We start from the raw sequence: 20,628 nt of genomic DNA on the forward strand, positions 1-20,628 counted from the left end.
TGTGGCTATAAATATGATTTATTTGAAATTTAATAATCTAATTCAGTATTGCTGGAACAGGAATGCTATTGATTTTTGCCTAATCTTGCATGCAGAATATTTGCTGAACTTATTATTACTATTTCTCGTATTTTATCTGTAGACTATAATAACCGTGTTGCCTGCAACTGCGTTTTTCCTTCCTTCACTATCAAACTGAAAATGAGGCCTAACTATTGATATTCAAGAACCTACTTTTTAAAACGTTCTTTCGCTCAGTGATTAGTAGGCTGTCTATATTAAGCGTACAACAAACATCAACCAAGAAGTTCTTTTAAAACCCTTATAGAATATTATTCAAATTTCTATTTTATAGGAAACTAGCATTGGTAGAATGCCTACTGAAGATAGACACTAGGCTAGGAAGTTTTATAATTAATCTTCACCATAAGGCATGTTAGGTGAGGAAACTGAGTCTTAGAGGGGTTAAATGATTTGGCCAAGTGGCTGAGGGATGAAGCTGGAATTCAAATACCAAGACTGTGTAGTTCCAAATTTATGTACTTTACAAAAACATTTCACACTGGCATATTCCTATTAATAATGTATACAGGATTTATCAATATAACAATCCTTTTGGAAAAAAATTTCATTATCTCACTCATTCATGCAATATGCACTCTAAGATCTCGATTCAACAAGGAAAGGGCTGACATAATTAGCAGTTGCAGTAATTCTTTTTTTGTAGAGCCAGTGAATTTCCATCACCATGGTTTCAGAAACCTGTTCACCTGGTTTTTTCACCTTCTCAGTGATTAGTCCTTTTTAACCTTATTATTTTTATTTTTATCCTTTCCTTGAAAACGCAATATTCTTAACTACATTTCAAAAAAAAGGCAAAAAAGACAGACAAAATGCATTGGCCAATAAGCCGATCCAAGTTAACTCTGAGCCTATCCAAGTTATCGTAATCCTTTGAAGAGATACTCCTTTAGGACAGATGTCTTGAAAACATCTCAAGAATCTGTAGATATGATGCCTTCTTTTAACTACTACGGTCCAGACAATAACCAAAATCCACTTAAAGTAAATATTTATCACTTAACATTTTTTAAGGCTGTAAAAATATGAGGCAAAGGAATTATTCTGCATATTTATGCATTCTTTCAAGTCTTTGAATTAAATTAATATAGCCATGAAATGGTAAAAAGATTTTGTCAAATTACTCTTTTGGTCAACTTTAGTGAAGGTAGAATAACATTCATACACCATGACACACCAAGAGTTACACAGAAGACAAAGACAACTAAGCACAAGTTAAAGATTTATGATATTCAGGTAACGATTATCCTCACTAGAAAGGGAGAAGGTACCCTGGTTATCAGTGGTTAAAAGGCTCAGCTGCTAAAAGAAAGGTTGGCAGTTCGAATTCACCAGTGGCTCTGTGGGAGAAAGATGCAGCAGTCTGCTTTCGTAAAGATTACAGCCTTGGAAACTCTACTGGGCAGTTTTACCCTGTCCTATAGTCCTATAATTGGAATCGACTAGACAACAGTGGGTTTTTGGTTAGGAAGAGAGATGACAGGGAATTCACACATCTAAGGTTTTTCTGAAGAAAGAGACTAGAGAAACTAGCTACTGGCTGTTTAAAACTCTTAAAGAAACTGTTATGTCCTATTATTAGCACAACATAATGGGATTACTGTACCATCTGCATATGCCGCAAATTCCCTTCAAAAACTGAAGAACTATGAGAACGTCTGTATCACTGTCAATAAAAAAGCGCACAAAAAAAGATTTTGATCCTATGAAGCTATTAGGAAGCTTATTTTTTCCACTGAGAAATCTTTCCTCACATTATCTTTGCTACCCCCCAAGGTCTTCACAACTTAAAATAGCTCTTATCTAAAATTTGTTATAAAATAAGATTTGTCTGTCTAAAAGTAAATAAAAAAAACAACCAAACCCACTGCTACCGAGTTGATTCCGACTCATAGTGACTGTATAGGACAGGGTAGAACTGCCCCACAGAGTTTTCAAGGAGCACCTGGTGGATTCGAACTGCCGAGCCTTTGGTTCGCATCCATAGCACTTAACCACTACGCCACCACGGTTTCCCTAAAACTAAATACATCTCCCAAAACAAAAAAGGTACTCTACTTAGTAGGTTAGCTACTCAACCCAGTTCCCTTTCTGTCATGAAGCCATCCCTGTAATTTCCACTATGCCCAAGTTCTGCTTTGTGCTGCACAACCCCCAAATGCGACATTCTATCAGGGATATATACATGTAAACACAAATACTAAAACAAAGAACAAAACCAAAAATCCCAAATTTTAATTTTTTCATTTCCAAGGGTTTGGAAAACAGCACATGAAAGTTCAGAAAATGGTAACATTTGCAAGAGTGGCAAATGGCATAGGCTTTTTTACTTTGCCTTAAAAATACACACATAGAGAAGAAAAGTATTTAGTAGCCAATGAAGCTTGTGATAAAAGTGATTTAGAATAAACGCTTACCTCAAAATGTTTAATATGTATTATTATTAAAAATTTGGTTAATCTTCAGTTACTAATAACAGAACTTTATTAGCTAGTACCTTAATCTTCAGGAAGCCATTATCAACCTCAAATATTAATAACCTAAAAAGTCTAGATTTAAAATAAATTTAATCAAATGCTGCACATGGCTGTAACCAAGAAAATTAAGAACCGGAATTAAATTTAGACACAGAATGTTTACTTTCAGTTATCCGTATTCAATGGAGCTGTGGTGGTGCCGTGGTTAAGTGCTCAGCTGCTAAATGAAAGGTTGGCAGTCTGAACCCACCCAGTGGCTCCTCAGAAGACCTCGTGATCTGTTTCCATAAAGATTACAGCCTAGGAGACCCTATGGGGCAGTTCTACTCCATCACATGGGATCACTACGATTCAGAATCGACTTGACAGCATCCGACATCTGTATTCAATGACAGGTGAAGCAACTTATGGACGTCATCCACATGTAAATGCTAAGATATCTGAGTCTGAGACATCTTCAAAAAAAAAAACAGCCAAGTAAGCCTTGGTCTTCCACTTCCAAAAGTTACATCATAACTAGCCGGGAAGGAAAATCAGCATCATCGCTGCATTTTTAGCATATGTTTTTATTACTGACACTATTTTGTTCATCTCCCTTTAACCAAAATATTATTATTAGTGAGCCTGATTGCTTGGCATTAAATGCCAACAATTTTCATTTAGTACCAATACAAAAGGACAGAGCTGCCTGACAACTACTTCTGATGATATAAGCATAAAATAAATGTCTAGTCTTTTCTCATTAGTCATACACATATCAAGCCATTTAATAATTTGTAATGTTGCACTTTACTAAAACTTTGAGATTCAAAGCCCCAGAAAAATCAGATACATAAACTATGTAATAAGTTTCCTACCTTGGAATAAAATACATACATGCATGTGTTTTTTTTTTTTTAAATGATTAAGTATCCTTCAGTTGGCATTTCCTCCCCTTATTTCTATTTGTAGGTCCACATTTGCAAGGAATATTTCAAAACAGCCACACAGAACAAACCCACCACTTCATCAGTAAGTAACCAGTTAATAATCCCACTAATCTATCACTTAGCACATACTGGGAAAATAAAAAATACCTATGTTAAAAAAACAAGCAAAATTTCTCATGGTTAAATACAGCGTTTTCTAGAACACATAGTACTTGGTAGCAGATTTATGGCACAGATGCTGACTAGCTATCATCTCTCTTTTCCCAGAAAAAGAAAATGGCTTGATTTTTTCTCTCTCCTCATGAAAACCATTAGCCCTAAAAGGGTCTATCAAAGTAGATAAAACTTTGTTAGTATATAAAAAAGATTTTTTTAGTGTTTGAAAAGCCCCAGGATTTTGCTGTAATAATTGATCTCAGTCCTTTTTCTGGAATATAAGCCTCAAGATAAAAAGACTTCTAAAATGCAACATGCGTTTAAAGGATTCACCAATTAGCAAAATACTAATTTCATCAATAAAATACACACTTTACTTGTCAACATCTCTTAAAATCAATGATGTCTTAAGCACTGGGCCATATATTAACTGGCAGGGATTTTTTTTTTTTTAGTGGTCCATAATAGTACCTTTTACAATCAATGGCATCTTAGAATTCTACAAAATATGGCAACTTTGTTTCCTGGAATGACAAGTTTTTTGCAAAAAGGATATTTAGCCCAATATCTTATTTCATAGACAAAGAAAATGAAAGCCCAAATAAGTGTTGCCCCAACGCCATAAACTCAACAGCAAAAGACACTGGAATACATCTCTCCTGGCTCCCGAGAATGGCCTTTCTATTACATCATCTACCTCCTGAAGCAAAAGAGATGATACAACTACTGTACCTGAGTTTGACCAACAGCTAACACACCTAATGCTGTGTACATACAGATAACTAATGTGGTACCTATAAAACGCTTATCGTTTACTTAAGAGCCCTGTATGCTTATGGCCTCAATCTAAATAGACTGATTCGAAAGTAACCGCTACAGCAACAACAAAAAAATCGTTTTTTTTTTTTTTCAGTCTTTGGTAAAATGTATCCTAAACTACACACTTCAGAAATGAGAGCTTCCCTTAAACTAGAGAGAGAGAAATGTCACACGATGCATTTCAATGGCTCAATACAATCTCATTATAAGCCCACCTGCAGCTTAAACGCAATAGCTAAAACAAGGCCGTGCACTCAATTATCAGCACCAGAAACTTCGCACATCTTTTTCAGCCCAACAACTACACAATTCACAGGTGGTTGGTACGTTTTACATCTCTACTTGGAAAGAAAACGAAAGGAATCTAGCGAATGCAATGACGCCCGCAGTCGGTTTGCAGGACTGGCGGTGCAGGGCCAGGAGCCACAGGACCGTAGCTGAGACAGCCGAGAGAGCCCACGTTTCCGGGCTCAGGGGGCTGGAGCACCGGGAGAGGACTGGAGAGCCAGAGGCGACGCCGACGGGGCCGGGGGTGGGGGGGCGTGAGCCTCTGCACTACGTCCTCGCTCCCTTCGCCCACCCTCTCCACCCACAAGTGCAAGGAAGGTACGAGGCGGGGGCTGGACGAGGGGAGGCAGGCAGGGTCTGGGGGGACAGAGTGCTCCGGCCTCCGTTCCCTCCCCTCGGCCTGCCGGGCGGCTGCGGCTCGACACCGAGGCCGCGGGAGGCCATTTTAGCTCCGGGGCCGACCAAGGCCCCAGCAGCCCTTCACGTCCTTTAAAACTCGGCGTCTCTCCCTCCCCGCCCCCACGGGACCGCTCCCCGCCGCGGGCGGGGCGGAGAGTCCGGGGCCGGGCCTGCCGGGGGCCGGGGCTCGGGGCCGCGGGTGCGGGTGGCCCGGGGGCTGCCGCGGGGGCGTCGTGCCGGCGGGATCGGGGCGGAGGGGCAGATCCGGGGAGAGAAGGGAGGGCGCGGGATCCGTTACCTATACTGGGCCGCAGCCGCCGCCGCCGCCGCCCCGCTGTGGGTGAATCCAAAGTAGTTGCCGGTCGCCATTTTGGCATCTTCCCCCAGCCGGCTGGGCACTGCGACGGGCACGGAGAGTCGGGTCCCATAGCGGGAGGCGAGTCGCCGAGGGGCAGAGACGCCGAGGGAGGGAAGGGGAGAGAGAGAGAGAGGCGCCGTGAGAAGCTGCCCTCGCCGGGCCGCGGCCGCGCCGCCTCCCCCTCCCGCCTGCACTCCCTCACTCACTCGCACGCCCCGGTGGCGGCCGCCGCCTCCTCCCTAGAGCCAACCCCAACCCCCGCGCCTCCCCGCCGCCCCGGGCGGAGGAAAGGGCCGGCCACAGGCCACGACGGGACACATTATACTCACCATAGGTGAAAGAAACTACAGGGCATATGGGAATCATGGGCTCGGGCTGCTGCTGCTGAACTCTGAACTCTCACCCGCTGCCTCCCTCCTCTGCCCCGCACCTCCTCAGCGGAGAACAGACCGCCGCCTGCGGCCGCACTGCGCAGGCGCCGCCGCGCTCGGTAGCCTGGGAGCTGTAGTTTCCGCGGCCTTGGCGGCTTCCGCGGGCGCGTGCGGGAGTCTCGGCGGGGGCGGACGCCGTCCGCAGGGGACCGCAGGCCTCACCTTCTCCCAAGTGATAGTGACGGGGAACCGCAAGGGGGGCGATGGAGGCCCATACAAGGATCGCCTAGCCGAGCCAAGGGGAAATCAGTGATGAGAGTGACGTCTGTCAGCCTTTTCTGACTTTTTTTCACTTTGGAGTGCGCATTTGTTCTGTACTTTTCAGTCTTTCTCACCCATTCACTTTTCATCCGAATTTCAGCTGGACTAATTAGGATTCTTCTTCTTCATTTCCTGCATTCGTTTCTTGTCCTCAAGCCCCTAAAGCGGAGAGAAAAGGAAGACATTAAGTTTTACGACCCTAAAAAGAATGGGAAGTCTCTCCTAGTCTGCTTGTCCGGAAAGCACACCCCCAAATACCCCTCAAACACACCTGTTCCCACACCTTCTCCTGCACCCACACACACTCCTTGAGTCATTCAACGTATATAGACTCCAGCCCCACAAGGTGTCAGGCACTGTTTCAGGTATTGGAGATACGGCGGTGAACATTAACCAAATGAATGGAAAATACGTCAGATGATGATTGGAGTTTTAAGGAAAAAGAGGGGTAAAAGAAAGAAGGAGGTGCTATTCAATGTAGGGTATGGTTAGCACAACCACTCCTGGTTCGGTAGAGTCCTGAAAGCAGTAGGGAAGAAGCCCTGTAGATACCTAGATGAAGAGCAGCTAGCAAACCCAAACAAACCCAGTGCCATCCAGTCGATTCCAACTCATAGCGACCCTAGAGGACAGAGTAGAACTGCCCCATAGAGTTTCCAAGGAGCACCTGGCGGATTCGAACTGCCAACCCTTTGGTTAGCAGCTGTAGCACTTAACCACAACGCCACCAGGGTTTCCGAGCAGCTAGTAGAGGGACAGAAAGCTGGAGTGTTCAAGAGTAACAAGGAGGTCAGTTTGTCTGGAAGTGAGAGAGAGCTCAGGTTAGAAAGATCCTTGGGTGCCAGATCTCGTGTGGTAAGGACAGAACAACACCTCCCCGTGCAAGCAAGCATTTCTTCCATCCCTCTGTTTTCTCACTGTCTCCCTTTAATTTCCCAGTTCATTTTCAATCATTCTCTTTCCTCTTACAGTTCCTTTTATTGACTATTTTCTCCCACCTTACCTCTTTCCTGCCTTCCATCAATGTGTAAGTGTTCTTTCACCTCGTCCTCACTAACTCCAGACCCATCCCAGACCTTTTTGCTACCCATCTCTTATCATCGTTGGATATGAGCATTAAGAAGAAATGCCAAGGGTGAATCAGAACTCATCCATGAAATTTAGGGCTTTATTCCACCTTCTTATGCCAGAGAACAAAAACAATGCCTCAGTTCTTATCTGTGCCAACCCTGCTTCCCACACCTCCTACAAAGGTACATGCTCTGATTTATCCCCTTATTCATTTCAAAGAGAGAAAATGTAGAACATTTGTGAAAAATCAGTGTCATTGTTTTTGAGAATACTGACATTTCCCAGGCACAGGTTATTTGTGCTCCAAGTGTGTTGCTAGGAAAAAATACCTCCTACACATAGGATATTAGAACTGCATTTTGAAGGTAATTTGCCTTGAACTTCATTCAGCAATCAAGTTTTCGAGGCACTGACTGTAATTGCTTTATGAACCTGAACTATTAGCTACTAGGCTATTTCAATAAAACTGGAGGAGAAAAGACAGTTGTTAATCACCTGCCTAAAAAGATTCTGTTTAGGCCAATTTTATGCTTGGTTGCTAGGCAGGTCTTTAGAGGATGGCATAGGGCTGCTGGTACACCCCAGAGAACAAGCAGGTAACTAGAAAGAGAAAGGCGTGCCTCTTTTCTTTGGTGACTGTTCTTAGAGGTCAGACTAGATGTGGCAGTAGGGAAAATTGTTTAAAACGCCACACTCCTCAAAGATGAAGCCTGTAGAAAGGGCCTCAACTTGTCCCTGACTTTGGGCTTGTTTAAAGAAAGTATTTTGGAGGGGACTTGAATTGAGATGACATGGGAATATAGTAGCTGAACCATCAGGGCTAATTATTTAATCTTTCTGAATGAACAAGATATAAATAATAATATTTCCCTCACTGGACTGTGGTGGGGTTAAATGAGATAGCATTTATATAAAACAGCACCTAGTATAGGGTATTTAAGTCAAAAAGTGCTAAACTGGGTGATTATGAGTCTTCTTCTAATCTACTTGCTAGTAGGTGAATATACTGACCAAGTCACTTACCTAAAACCAAAACGTAGGTGGCTCTGCTCTGTTTTTGTTGTTGGTTGTTGTGGAGTTGATTCTGACTTGTGTTGAACCCATGTGTGCAGAGGAGCCTTTCAGAAGCAGATTGCCAGGCCTTTCTTCTGAGGTGCTTCTGGGTGGGTTTGAACTGCCAACCTTTCAGCTGGTGGTTGAGAGCTTAACTGTTTGCACCACTTAAAGACTCCTGAAGAGTTTACATCCCAGGAAACCCAATCTAAACAACACAGGTTGAATGCAATCCTCTGGACCAACAACAGAAGATGGGAGACTTGACTGGAGGCAGCCAATTAGAATATCTCTCATCTTTCATGTCTAGAAATGGTTGGTATCAGAATATGAAAATATTATACTTAGTCCTTCTTCACCCTACAACTAAAGGGATGGATTTCAAATGCAAATCTGAGCAAACTTTTCTGTGCTTTCCATCTCTCTTGATATAAAGAACCACTCTTCCATGCAGCCTACAAGGCCTTGTGTCATCTGGTGGCTCCTGTCTTTAGTATCGTCCTCCTTATTCTTTCCATTCGGGTTACTTCAGCCTCCTATTTACCATGCTTCCTCCCACTACAGGGCTTTGCATGTTTTCCTGGCCTAGAATGATCTCCCTTCCTCTCTTTACCTAGTTAACTCTTGTGTTTCAAGATCTCAGCTCAGTCAACTCCTCCTCAGCCTTCCCTGACTTCCTCCTTTGGTCACATTCCCTTGTTATACTCTCAGAGCTCCAGGTACTGAGAGTATAACTTAATTGCCCTTATCACAGTTGCTATCTTAAACTTATCCTGTGATTATTTGATGCATATGTATTTCCCCTCTCGATCTGTATAAACGTTCCTCACGAGCACAATTAAGTGTTCTGGAATTCCCATTCTTCACAATGTTATCCGTAATTTGATATGATCCACACAGTCCAATGCCTTTGCATAGTCAATAAAACACAGGTAAATATCCTTCTGGTATTCTCTGCTTTCAGCCAGGATCCGTCTGACATCAGCAATGATATTCCTGGTCCCACATGCTCTGAAACTCGCCTGAATTCTGGCAGTTCCCTGTCAATATACTGCTGCAGCCGTTTTTGAATGATCTTCAGCAAAATTTTGCTTGCGTGTGATATTAATGATATTGTTCTATAATTTCTACATTCAGTTGGATCACCTTTCTTGGGAATAGGCATAAATACAGATGTCTTCCAGTCAGTTGACCAGGAAGCTGTCTTCCATATTTCTTGGCATAGACGAGTGAGCACCTCCAGCACTGCATCCGTTTGTTGAAACATCTTTCAACTGATATTCCATCAATTCCCGGAGCCTTGTTTTTCACCAATGCCTTCAGAGCAGCTTGGACTTCTTCCTTCAGTACCATCGGTTCCTGATTGTATGCCACCTCTTGAAATGGTTGAACATTGACCAGTTCTTTTTGGTATAATGACTCGGTGTATTCCTTCCATCTTCTTTTGATGCTTCATGCGTTGTTTAATATTTTCCCCATGGAGTCCTTCACTATTGCAACTCGAGCCTTGAATTTTTCTTCAGTTCTTTCAGCTTGAAAAATGCCAAGCATGTTCTTCCCTTTTGGTTTTCCATCTCAAGCTCTTTGCACATGTCATTATAATACTTTACTTTGTCTTCTCGAGCCACCCTTTGAAATCTTCTGTTCAGTTCTTTTACTTCAACCATTCTTCCTTTTGCTTTAGCTGCTCAATGCTCAAGAGCAAGTTTCAGAGTCTCCACTGACATCCATCTTGGTCTTTTCTTTGTTTCCTGTCTTTTCAATGACCTCTTGGTTTCTTCATGTATGATGCCCTTGATGTCATTCTAAAACTCGTCTGGTCTTCGGTCACTAGTGTTTGATGTGTCAAATCTATTCTTCAGATGGTCTCTAAATTCAGGTGGGATGTACTCAAGGTCATATTTTGGCTCTCATGGACTTGCTCTGATATTCTTCAGTTTCAGCTTGAACTTGCATATGAGCAATTGATGGTCTGTTCCACAGTTGGCTCCTGGCCTTGTTCTGACTGATGATATTGAGCTTTTCCATCATCTCTTTCCACAGATGTAGTCAATTTGATTTCTGTGTGTTCCATCTGGCGAGGTCCATGTGTATGGTCACCGTTTATGTTGGTGAAAGAAGGTCTTTGCAATGAAGAAGTCGTTGGTCTTGCAAAATTCTATCATTCGATCTCCGGCATTGTTTCTATCACCAAGGCCATATTTTCCAACTACTGATCCTCCTTCTTTGTTTCCAGCTTTCGCATTCCAATCGCCAGTAATTATCAATACATCTTGATTGCATGTTCAATCAATTTCAGACTGCAGCAGCTGATACAAATCTTCTATTTCTTCAACTTTGGCCCTAGTGGTTGGTGCATATATTTGAATAATAGTCATATTAACTGGTTTTCTTGTAGGTGTGTGGATATTATCCTATCACTGGCAGCATTGTACTTCAGGATAGATCTTGAAACGTTCTTTTTGACGATGAATGCAACACCATTCCTCTTCGAGGTGTCATTCCCAGCATGGTAGACTATATGATTGTCCGATTCAAAATGGCCAATACTAGTCCATTTCAGCTCACTAATGCCTAGGATATCGATGTTTATGTGTTCCCTTTTATTTTTGATGATTTCCAATTTCCCTACATTCATACTTCATACATTCCAGGTTCTGATTATTAATGGATGTTTGCAGCTGTTTCTTCTCAAAGGTGTGCGTCAGGGTTGTATTCTTTCACCATACCTATTCAATCTGTATGCTGAGCAAATAATACGAGAAGCTGGACTACATGAAGAAGAACAGGGTATCAGGATTGGAGGAAGACTCATTAACAACCTGCGTTATGCAGATGACACAACCTTGCTTGCTGAAAGTGAAGAGGACTTGAAGCGCTTACTAATGAAAATCAAAGACCACAGCCTTCAGTATGGATTGCACCTCAACATAAAGAAAACAAAAATCCTCACAACTGGACCAATGAGCAAAATCATGATAAACAGAGAAAAGATTGAAGTTGTCGAGGATTTCATTTTACTTGGATCCACAGTCAACAGCCATGGAAGCAGCAGTCAAGAAATCAAAAGACACATTGCATTGGGTAAATCTGCTGCAAAGGACCTCTTTAAGGTGTTGAAGAGCAAAGATGTCACCTTGAAGACTAAGGTGCGCCTGACCCAAGCCATGGAATTTTCAATTACATCATATGCATGTGAAAGCTGGACAATGAATAAGGAAAATGAAGAAGAATTGATGCCTTTGAATTGTGGTGTTGGTGAAGAATATTGAATATACCATGGACTGCCAAAAGAACAAACAAATCTGTCTTGGAAGAAGTATAACCAGAATGCTCTTTAGAAGCAAGGATGGCGAGACTGCGTCTTACATACTTTGGACATGTTGTCATGAGGGATGAGTCCCTGGAGAAGGACATCATGCTTGGCAGAGTACAGTGTCAGCAGAAAAGAGGAAGACCCTCAATGAGGTGGATTGACGCAGTGGCTGCAACAATGAGCTCAAGCATAACGACGATTGTAAGGATGGCTCAGGACCGGGTAGTGCTTTATTCTGTTCTGCGTAGGGACACTGTGAGTCAGAACCAACTCGACGGCACCTAACAACGACAACAACATCAACATGTATTTCCCCCAGCAAACTATAAGCTTCCTGAGGGCAGGGTGCCAATATTGCGTGCCCAGTAGCAGGCAACCAATGAGTACTTATTGAATTACAAGAACCAGGCTGTGCACAGTTTAATCTTCCTTTAATGATTCAGGCGGCAGTTGAGAAACTTGCAGCACCTCAGGGTCATCATTATGAACCTTAGTTAGCATTGTGAGAGCACAGGGGAAATGTCAATTTATAGAGTTCTAGTAATAACAGGCTGACAGACCTGTTTGCCACAAGCTAGAGCTAACCTGGGAAGGCCTCCCCCTGAACTCAAAAAAATATATCTAATAAGGACCCTGCTGGAAATGTAAAATGGTGCATCTGCTGTGGAAAGCAGTGTGCTGTTCCTCAAAAAGTTAAACATAGAGTTATCATTTGACCTAGCAATTCCACTTGTGACGATATACCCAAGAGACTTGAAAGCAGGGACTCTGAGGTTCAATGAATTACTCAATGTGGCCCTTCTAACCACAGTCTTTGTGACTCATACAGTCATTGAGTGGGACATTGCCAATAAGGTATATGGAACCCTAACAAAGGGATTGGTCGGTTTTGGTATCCTGCTAGTTTTAAAATGAGCCATCCCAGAGGTGAGAGGAGAGGATCTCAACACCACCCAGAAAGAAGAGCCAGGAGTGGAGCATGTTCTCTGAACCCGTGATCCCTACTCTGAGAACCTCCTTGATCCGGGAGACAGAGAGAGGAGCGGTAACATAGAAGACAGAGAGGGAGAACTGCGACATCAGAAAAGGTGAGAAGCAGTGGCAGAGAAACAGTGGCAGCAGAACCAGGAGACCAGCAGGAGGCTGCAGGAGACCACAGGAGACAATGTGGTGGGCTTCCCAGCCCACAGGGCAAGAAAGCTGAGTGCCTTCAGGCAAGAGGCTTGCTGGTGGAGTAGGGTGCCTCTGGGCACTTGATGGAGTTATGTTTGCTGACCCATGGGGCTAGAGCTGGGCGTCTTGAAGCTGAGGCTTGCTGGTGGAGTGGGGTGTCTCAGGGCACTTATCAGTAGAGCTAAAAGAGCTTTGTAACACTTGCCTGAGCAGGGCAGCGGCTAAGAGCCAGAGAGGGGCATGCCTGAGGGCACAGCTGAGAAGAGACCGTCCTGATTGGAAGAGCTGTATCCTGAGCACTCTTGAACCTGAATTGTAACCTCTTACTTCCCCAATAAACCCCATAATCATAAGTGTTGTCTGTGAGTTCTGTGTGGCCATTGCAACAAATTATGTAACTCAGCAGAGAAGTAGAGTGTACCAGGGGAGGTAAATTGGTAAAACGGCTGATGAGAGGAGGTATGTCTGACCTCTGCCTGATAGGAATCAGCCTTGGGCTGCTGAACTTGATTCTCCTTTCCCCTTGTGAAGTAAGAGGTGGTCAGATGCCACCCCAGCCATGCCATTTTTACAGGCTCAAACAGATACTTGTACACCAATGTTCATTTCAGCGTTATTCATAATAGCCAAGAGTTGAAAACAACCCAAGTGTCCATTAACAGATGAATAAATAAATATGGTATATACATATAATGGAATATTACTCAGCCATAAAAAGAAATGAAGTCCTGATACGTGCTACAACGTGGATGAACCTTGAAAACATTATGCTAAGTGGAATAAGTCAGTCACAAAAGGACAAATAGTGCATGACCCACTTATATGAAATATCTAAAATAGGTAAATGCATAGAGACAAAAGTTTATTGGTGGTTACTAGGCGCTGGAGCTAATTCTGTCAGAAGTAGACAGGTTTGCCAGGGGAAAGGTCCCAGTGCTTCCTGGGAAACTCTAGGCTAGTTCCCAAGTCCTGTCTGGGCTAAATCCTTGGCGCTGCTCTTGGAAGTAGTGCTGGCAGGAACCTAAAACCCTTTCTACCATGTACTCTGGTTCCGCATCTCAACTGGCGGGGCTGTTTAAGGATGGAGGATGAAAGGCAGGATGGAGGCTGAGAAGAATGGAGGACAGGGTTAGTTGACATAAATGGAGTTGTTCGTTGTTAGTTGCTGTCAAGTTGGCTCTGACTCATGGCAACTTTGTATGTAACAGAATGAAATGTTATCTGGTCCTGTACCATCTTCATGATTGTTGGTATGCTTCAGTCCTTCCAGCCCAGTGCTATGTTGGACAATATTCTGTGATCCATATTAGGGTTTTCATTGGCTACTTTTTAGAATTAGATCACCAGGCCTTTCTTCCTAGTCTGGCTATGTCTCATCTCTAAATTCCTGGAGCATTTGTGCCCTTAGCTCTCTAATTACTCCGAAATCCACATCTTTTATTTCCTAACATGCACCAGACTTGTCTTTTCTTGTTCAATGTCCCTCTTCCTCACTGGGGAAGAATGTCAGCTTCACAGGGTCAGGAACCATGTCTGTTTTATCCACCACTGAATTTCCAGTGCCTAGGATCATGGCTGGGAAGTAGTAGATACTTAATAAAGACTTGTGGGATGAATGAATTAGCCTTGTGTCCTTCATTTCTTGAGAGCAATGGTTTTTATAATATATATCTTTTCTATCTGTATGAGTTTTCCAGGACTGCTGTAACAAAATATCACAGATTGGGTGGCTTATAAGAATAGAAACTTATTTTCTCACAGTTCTGGAGGCTAGTGGTCAGAATTTAGCATGTCATGTCCCTGATGGTGCAGTGGTTAAGAGCTCGGCTGCTAACCAAAAGATCGGCAGTTCTAATTCGCCAGCTACTCCTTGGAAACTCTGTGAGATAGTTCTACTCTGTCCTATAGGGTCACTGTGAGTTGGAATCAACTCAACGGCAATGGGTTTGGTTGGTTTGGGGTCGGCAGAGCCATGTTCTGTGCATACTTTTAGGAAAGATCCTTTCTTATTTTTCCCACCTCCTGGTTGCCCCAGGCATTTCTTTGCTTGTAAATAAATCTTCTCATGGTGTGTTTGCTCTGTGTCTATGTCCTGTCTCCTCTTTTATAAGGTCACGTCTCAGAGGGGATTAGGACCTATGCTACTCAGGTATGGACTCAGCATTAATTTAACTGATAACATCTTCAAAAGCCCTGTTTCCAGATAAGATCATGTTCACAGGTACTGGGGTTAGGACTTTACATATATTTTGGGAGGACACAATTCAATCCATATCTTCCTCTCCCCTCCCCCAACTACCACCTGATACGGTACTAGGCACATAAACAGATACCAACCCATTTCAGTCCTCCCAGCTCACTTGAGACTCTAGCACACATTATTTGCTGTCAAGTCTCAACATCCAACACCAGGGTTATAAGGGTTTCTTTGTGTCAGTAACACATACTTAGGAATCTGAAGGACCTGTGGAATTCAAGGCATCCACCAGCAATAGCTATTTTCGGCCTTGGAGAAGAGTCCCAGCCGTGCTGTGACCTGATTTAGAGGTTGATATAATTATCAAAGTAGAGAGTCAGCCAAAAAGGAAGAAGACCCTCAATGAGGCGGATTGACACAGTGGCTGCAACAATGTATTCAAACATAGCAACAATTGTGAGGGTGGTGCAGTATTTCATTCTGTTGTGTATGGGGTGGCTATGAGTCTGAACTGACTGGGCAGTACCTGATGACAACAGCAACATTATCATTAATGAGAGATGCTGAAAGTCATATGGATTTATAGCCCGCACTCCAGAGCAACACTGTCCAATAGACCTTTCTTCAGTGATGGAAATGTTCTATATATGCGCTGTCCAAAATGGTAGCCCCTAGCAACATGTGGCTATTGAGCACTTGAAATGTGGCTAGTGTGACAGAAACAAAATTTTTTATTTTACTTACTTTTGATTAAAATAGCCTCTTATGTCTACTGTACTAGACCATACAGTACTAGAGTCAGACAACATAGGTTTTATTCCTGGCTCTGGTTTTATTGCTTACTTACTTCCTGTGGTAAGTTTATTGAACCCACTGGTTAAACTATTTTACTTAACCTACTTGTATCCTGTTCTTATCTATAAAATAGGAATAATAATAGTAGCACTAACCTCCTAAATTTGACATGAAGATTATCTAAATACGTATTTTGTACCTGGCCAATTAAGCAAGGACCAGGGTGGTTGGAGAAGGGTGAGTGACATCCATAAAATGGGTCATCTTGTCCACTTGATTAATGGAGTGTCTCCTCCACTGGGGATACCCTCTGGTGGGCATTTGAATGGAATATGAATATCTTCACATTCTGTGACCTTTCTGAAAGGTCCATCCACCAGACCTCCTTGTCACAATTGCATAGCCTCACTCTTTCTTAGTCTCTGACCAGCTGGCCAACCCATCCTGCCAGTGCCCATTGATAAATATATATCTGTACTTCAGTCTTTTATTCCTATGTAAAGCAGATAATAAGGTATACTCCCCTAAACCTGGCTTCTGGGAGAATTTTCCTTTACCATTGTATTTCAGGGCCACACTCAGTAGGGGATTTTCCTTTATGATTGTTTTTCTGGGGCCACATCAAATGGTGCAATAGGGCAGTAGTTGTCAAATTTCAGCTGGTACCTGCATACCATGCAGGCCCATCAGTTGTTTAGGTCCTTGTTTCTTCCTTGTGTTCCTCTTTCATTAACTGGTATTAGAGAACTCCCTATAAGTCTATAAGGTTGGGTGGAGGAGAGAGTGTGAGGTAATAGGAGAAAGTACCGCGGAGTTCTGAGCCACCTGCTTGTGGTAGTTTATTTGTGCCTTCTGGACTGTTCCAGCCTGCGCTCATGTACATACTGCTTCTATTATTTTTTTTTTTTTTTAACTTTTATTGAGCTTCAAGTAAATGTTTACAAATCAAGTCAGACCGTCACATGTAAGTTTATATACACCTTACTCCATACTCCCACTTGCTCTCCCCCTAATGAGTCAGCCCTTCCAGTCTCTCCTTTCGTGACAACCCTGCCAGCTTCCAACTCTCTCTATCCTCCCATCCTCCCTCCAGACAGGTGATGCCAACACAGTCTCAAGTGTCCACCTGATACAAATAGCTCACTCTTCATCAGCATCTCTCTCCTACCCACTGTCCAGTCCCTTCCATGTCTGATGAGTTGCCTTCAGGAATGGTTCCTGTCCTGGGCCAACAGAAGGTTTGGGGACCATGATCGCCAGGATTCCTCTAGTCTCAGTCAGACCGTTAAGTATGGTCTTTTTATGAGAATTTGGGGTCTGCATCCCACTAATCTCCTGCTCCCTCAGGGGTTCTCTGTTGTGCTCCCTGTCAGGGCAGTCATCAGTTGTGGCCGGGCACCAACTAGTTCTTCTGGTCTCAGGATGATGTAAGTCTCTGGTTCATGAGGCCCTTTCTGTCTCTTGGGCTCATAGTTATCATATGACCTTGGTGTTCTTCATTCTCCTTTGATCCAGGTTGGTTGAGACCAATTGATGCATCTTAGATGGCCGCTTGTTAGCATTTAAGACCCCAGACGCCACATTTCAAAGTGGGATGCAGAATGTTTTCATAATAGAATTATTTTGCCAATTGACTTAGAAGTCCCCTTGAACCATGGTTCCCAAACCCCCGCCCTTGCTCCACTGACCTTTGAAGCATTCAGTTTATCCCGGAAACTTGTTTGCTTTTGGTCCAGTCCAGTTGAGCTGACCTTCCATGTATTGAGTGTTGTCCTTCCCTTCACCTAAAGCAGTTCTTACCTACTAATTAATCAGTAAAAAACCCTCTCCCTCCCTCCCTCCCTCCCCCCCTCGTAACCACAAAAGTATGTGTTCTTCTCAGTTTTTACTATTTCTCAAGATCTTATAATAGTGGTCTTATACAATATTTGTCCTTTTGCCTCTGACTGAATTCGCTCAGCATAATGCCTTCCAGGTTCCTCCATGTTATGAAATGTTTCACAGATTTGTCACTGTTCTTTATCGATGCATAGTATTCCATTGTGTGAATATACCACAATTTATTTATCCATTCATCCGTTGATGGACACCTTGGTTGCTTCCAGCTTTTTGCTATTGTAAACAGAGCTGCAATAAACATGGGTCTACATATATCTGTTTGTGTGAAGGCTCTTATTTCTCTAGGATATATTCTGAGGAGTGGGATTTCTGGGTCGTATGGTAGTTCTATTTCTAACTGCTTAAGATAACGCCAGATAGATTTCCAAAGTGGTTATACCATTTTACATTCCCACCAGCAGTGTATAAGAGTTCCAATCTCTCTGCAGCCTTTCCAACATTTATTATTTTGTGTTTTTTGGATTAATGCCAGCCTTGTTGGTGTGAGATGGAATCTCATCGTAGTTTTAATTTGCATTTCTCTAATGGCTAATGATCGAGAGCATTTTCTTATGTATCTGTTAGCTGCCTGAATATCTTCTTTAGTGAAGTGTGTGTTCATATCCTTTGCCCACTTCTTGATTGGGTTGTTTGTCTTTTTGTGGTTGAGTTTTGACAGAATCATGTAGATTTTAGAGATCAGGCGCTGGTCGGAGATGTCATAGCTGAAAATTCTTTCCCAGTCTGTAGGTGGTCTTTTTACTCTTTTGGTGAAGTCTTTAGATGAGCATAGGTGTTTGATTTTTAGGAGCTCCCAGTTATCTGGTTTCTCTTCGTCATTTTTGGTAATGTTTTGTATCCTGTTTATGCCTTGTATTAGGGCTCCTAATGTTGTCCCTATTTTTTCTTCCATGATCTTTATCGTTTTAGTCTTTGTGTTTAGGTCTTTGATCCACTTGGAGTTAGTTTTTGTGCATGGTGTGAGGTATGGGTCCTGTTTCATTTTTTTGCAAATGGATATCAGGTTATGCCAGTACCATTTGTTAAAAAGTATACTGCTTCTATTTTGAAATGCTACCATGCATGTTTGACGTTATGGTTTGGCGGATCTGATGAAACCCAGCTCATGATGGGTATTTCTCATAGTCACGTGGCATCCCATAGTCAGATGTTAAGTCTCGACTAGGATCCAGAAGTTTCCCAAGAGCTGCATTTCCAATGAAAAATAATTGTTGGCATAAGAGGACATGATCCTATTCCAAAATGCCAGGGGTTTGTGCTTGATTTCCCTGTTGGGGTTTTCCAGAGGCTACACACAGAAACTTGTTTGCCACAGAAACTTCCAGGGTTGCTGTGTCCTTGGGCCATAAGCCCAGTGGCAGGGTGGCTGGAATCACAGCCTGGACCTGCTGTGGAGCTTTTTCTTAATCTGATTCACACTCAAAACTGGTAGCCTTGTGGGTTGCCCAGTAAATAGTTGGAGTGGCATGCCCAAATGCGGTCCATGTTGCCTCAGAATTCCAAAGGCGCCCACCAAGCACCATGCCTTGAGGCAATAAGGGTTGTGGATGTGTGTCCTCAGAATAGACGTTAGCTTGTGAGGCAGCTGCTCCAAGTGCAGCCTTGAAGGGCTTTTATGGAGGCTGGTTCACCCAGACTGCAGTGGGCGTCCTCTGCAGCCAAGGGTGGTGGGGGAGGCTTGGGTTTCAGAATTCTTACCCTCAACTATGCCTTTCCAGATGTCCCCATCCCATCGCATGTCTCAAGGTTCCACTCCTTCCCCACCTGGGTCTTTACCTTAAACACCGGTCAGCATTGAGCTTTCCATTGGTGCTGAAACTCTGCAGCCCTTACTCTTCGGTCCTGGATTTGGTCCACAGCTATTTCTGCCCTGTGACCTCACAGGAGATGAGGAACTTATTCAAAGCTGCCACTGAGGATTTACGAATCATGTTTTCTTAGTTTCCCAATGCCTTGTTCTCCCCCTTGACTTCATCTCATGCCACCCACCAGTCATAATATGAGAAACTGTGATGCCATTACATGTCATGGATTATTCATGTCCCTGTTCCCCTGGGCAAGGGATGATCTATATGCCCCTTAAATATGTGAGGAACTCAATTCCATTTTAAGTGTTTGCTTTCTGAGCATCTCTTGGTACATTGCAGAGCCAGTCAGGACCCCAGCAGAAAGAGAGTGCACCCAAATGGAGTAAATTGGCCTAAAGGATCAAGGAAAGGAATGGGTATCAGAACCCAGGGGAAGAGAGAGAGAGAGAGAAAGGTATGGCGAAGGCCACTGACAGGAGCTGGAGCCTTTTGTCAAGCAAAGTGGCCAACTTCTGTTGACTTGGAAGGGAGGGAGATGGAGGAGAATAAACACATTGATCTCAGCTTCTGCCTTCTTTCTGATTTTCCAGGGCTCCAAATGGGCCAACTGTAACCAGAAGCCTCTGTAATCCATGCAGTTCAGCCCCACCAGGGCATAGATAATAGTGGAGAATGGCGGAGACTAGATCTGGAGGAACAAATAAATAGAAGGTGCCAACCCAAAGATAGTGGGGGCATCAATGATTAAGCGTAGAATTCTAACTTTTCATGTAGGTCCAGCCGATGTACCTCATGTGCAGCCACCACCCATCTGCCAGGGGAGGCTTGTATGTGCTGTGATGATGAACAGGTTTTAGTGGAGCTTCCAGACTAAGACAGACTAGGGAGAAAGGCCTGGTGATCTACTTCCAAAAATCAACCAATGAAAATCCTATGGATCACAATGGTACAATCTGTAACCCACCATGGGGATGGCACAGGACCGGGCAGCTTTTCATTCCATTGTGCATGGGGCCACCATAAGTCAGGGGCTGACTCACCAGCAGCTAGCAGCAGAGACAAACCCAAAGATGTTATAAGTATCAACCTTATTTGCTATTTAGGCATATTTTTCACT

The 20,628-nt window shown here is 43.3% G+C and overlaps 2 protein-coding genes across 4 annotated transcripts in view; one reads left to right on the forward strand and one right to left on the reverse strand.

Moving 5' to 3' along the window:
* Positions 1 to 5,968, reverse strand: part of ZFR (zinc finger RNA binding protein) — an 85,518-nt gene extending 79,550 nt beyond the window's left edge. For all 3 annotated transcript variants that reach the window (XM_064271049.1, XM_010588084.3, XM_064271039.1), the window contains exons 1-2: positions 5,837 to 5,968; positions 5,448 to 5,547 (exon numbers count right to left, since the gene is read on the reverse strand). In XM_064271049.1, coding sequence (XP_064127119.1) covers positions 5,448 to 5,547; positions 5,837 to 5,873 — 137 coding nt within the window. In that variant the 5' untranslated portion in view covers positions 5,874 to 5,968. The remainder of the gene's footprint in view (positions 1 to 5,447; positions 5,548 to 5,836) is intronic.
* SUB1 (SUB1 regulator of transcription) overlaps positions 5,052 to 20,628 on the forward strand; it is a 173,105-nt gene continuing 157,528 nt past the window's right edge. Inside the window, exon 1 of the mRNA XM_064271062.1 lies at positions 5,052 to 5,068. The gene's annotated coding sequence lies outside the window, so the exon portion shown is untranslated. The remainder of the gene's footprint in view (positions 5,069 to 20,628) is intronic.

The sequence above is a fragment of the Loxodonta africana genome, chromosome 2 (genome assembly GCF_030014295.1).
Source record: "Loxodonta africana isolate mLoxAfr1 chromosome 2, mLoxAfr1.hap2, whole genome shotgun sequence".
Taxonomy (NCBI): Eukaryota; Metazoa; Chordata; class Mammalia; order Proboscidea; family Elephantidae; genus Loxodonta; species Loxodonta africana.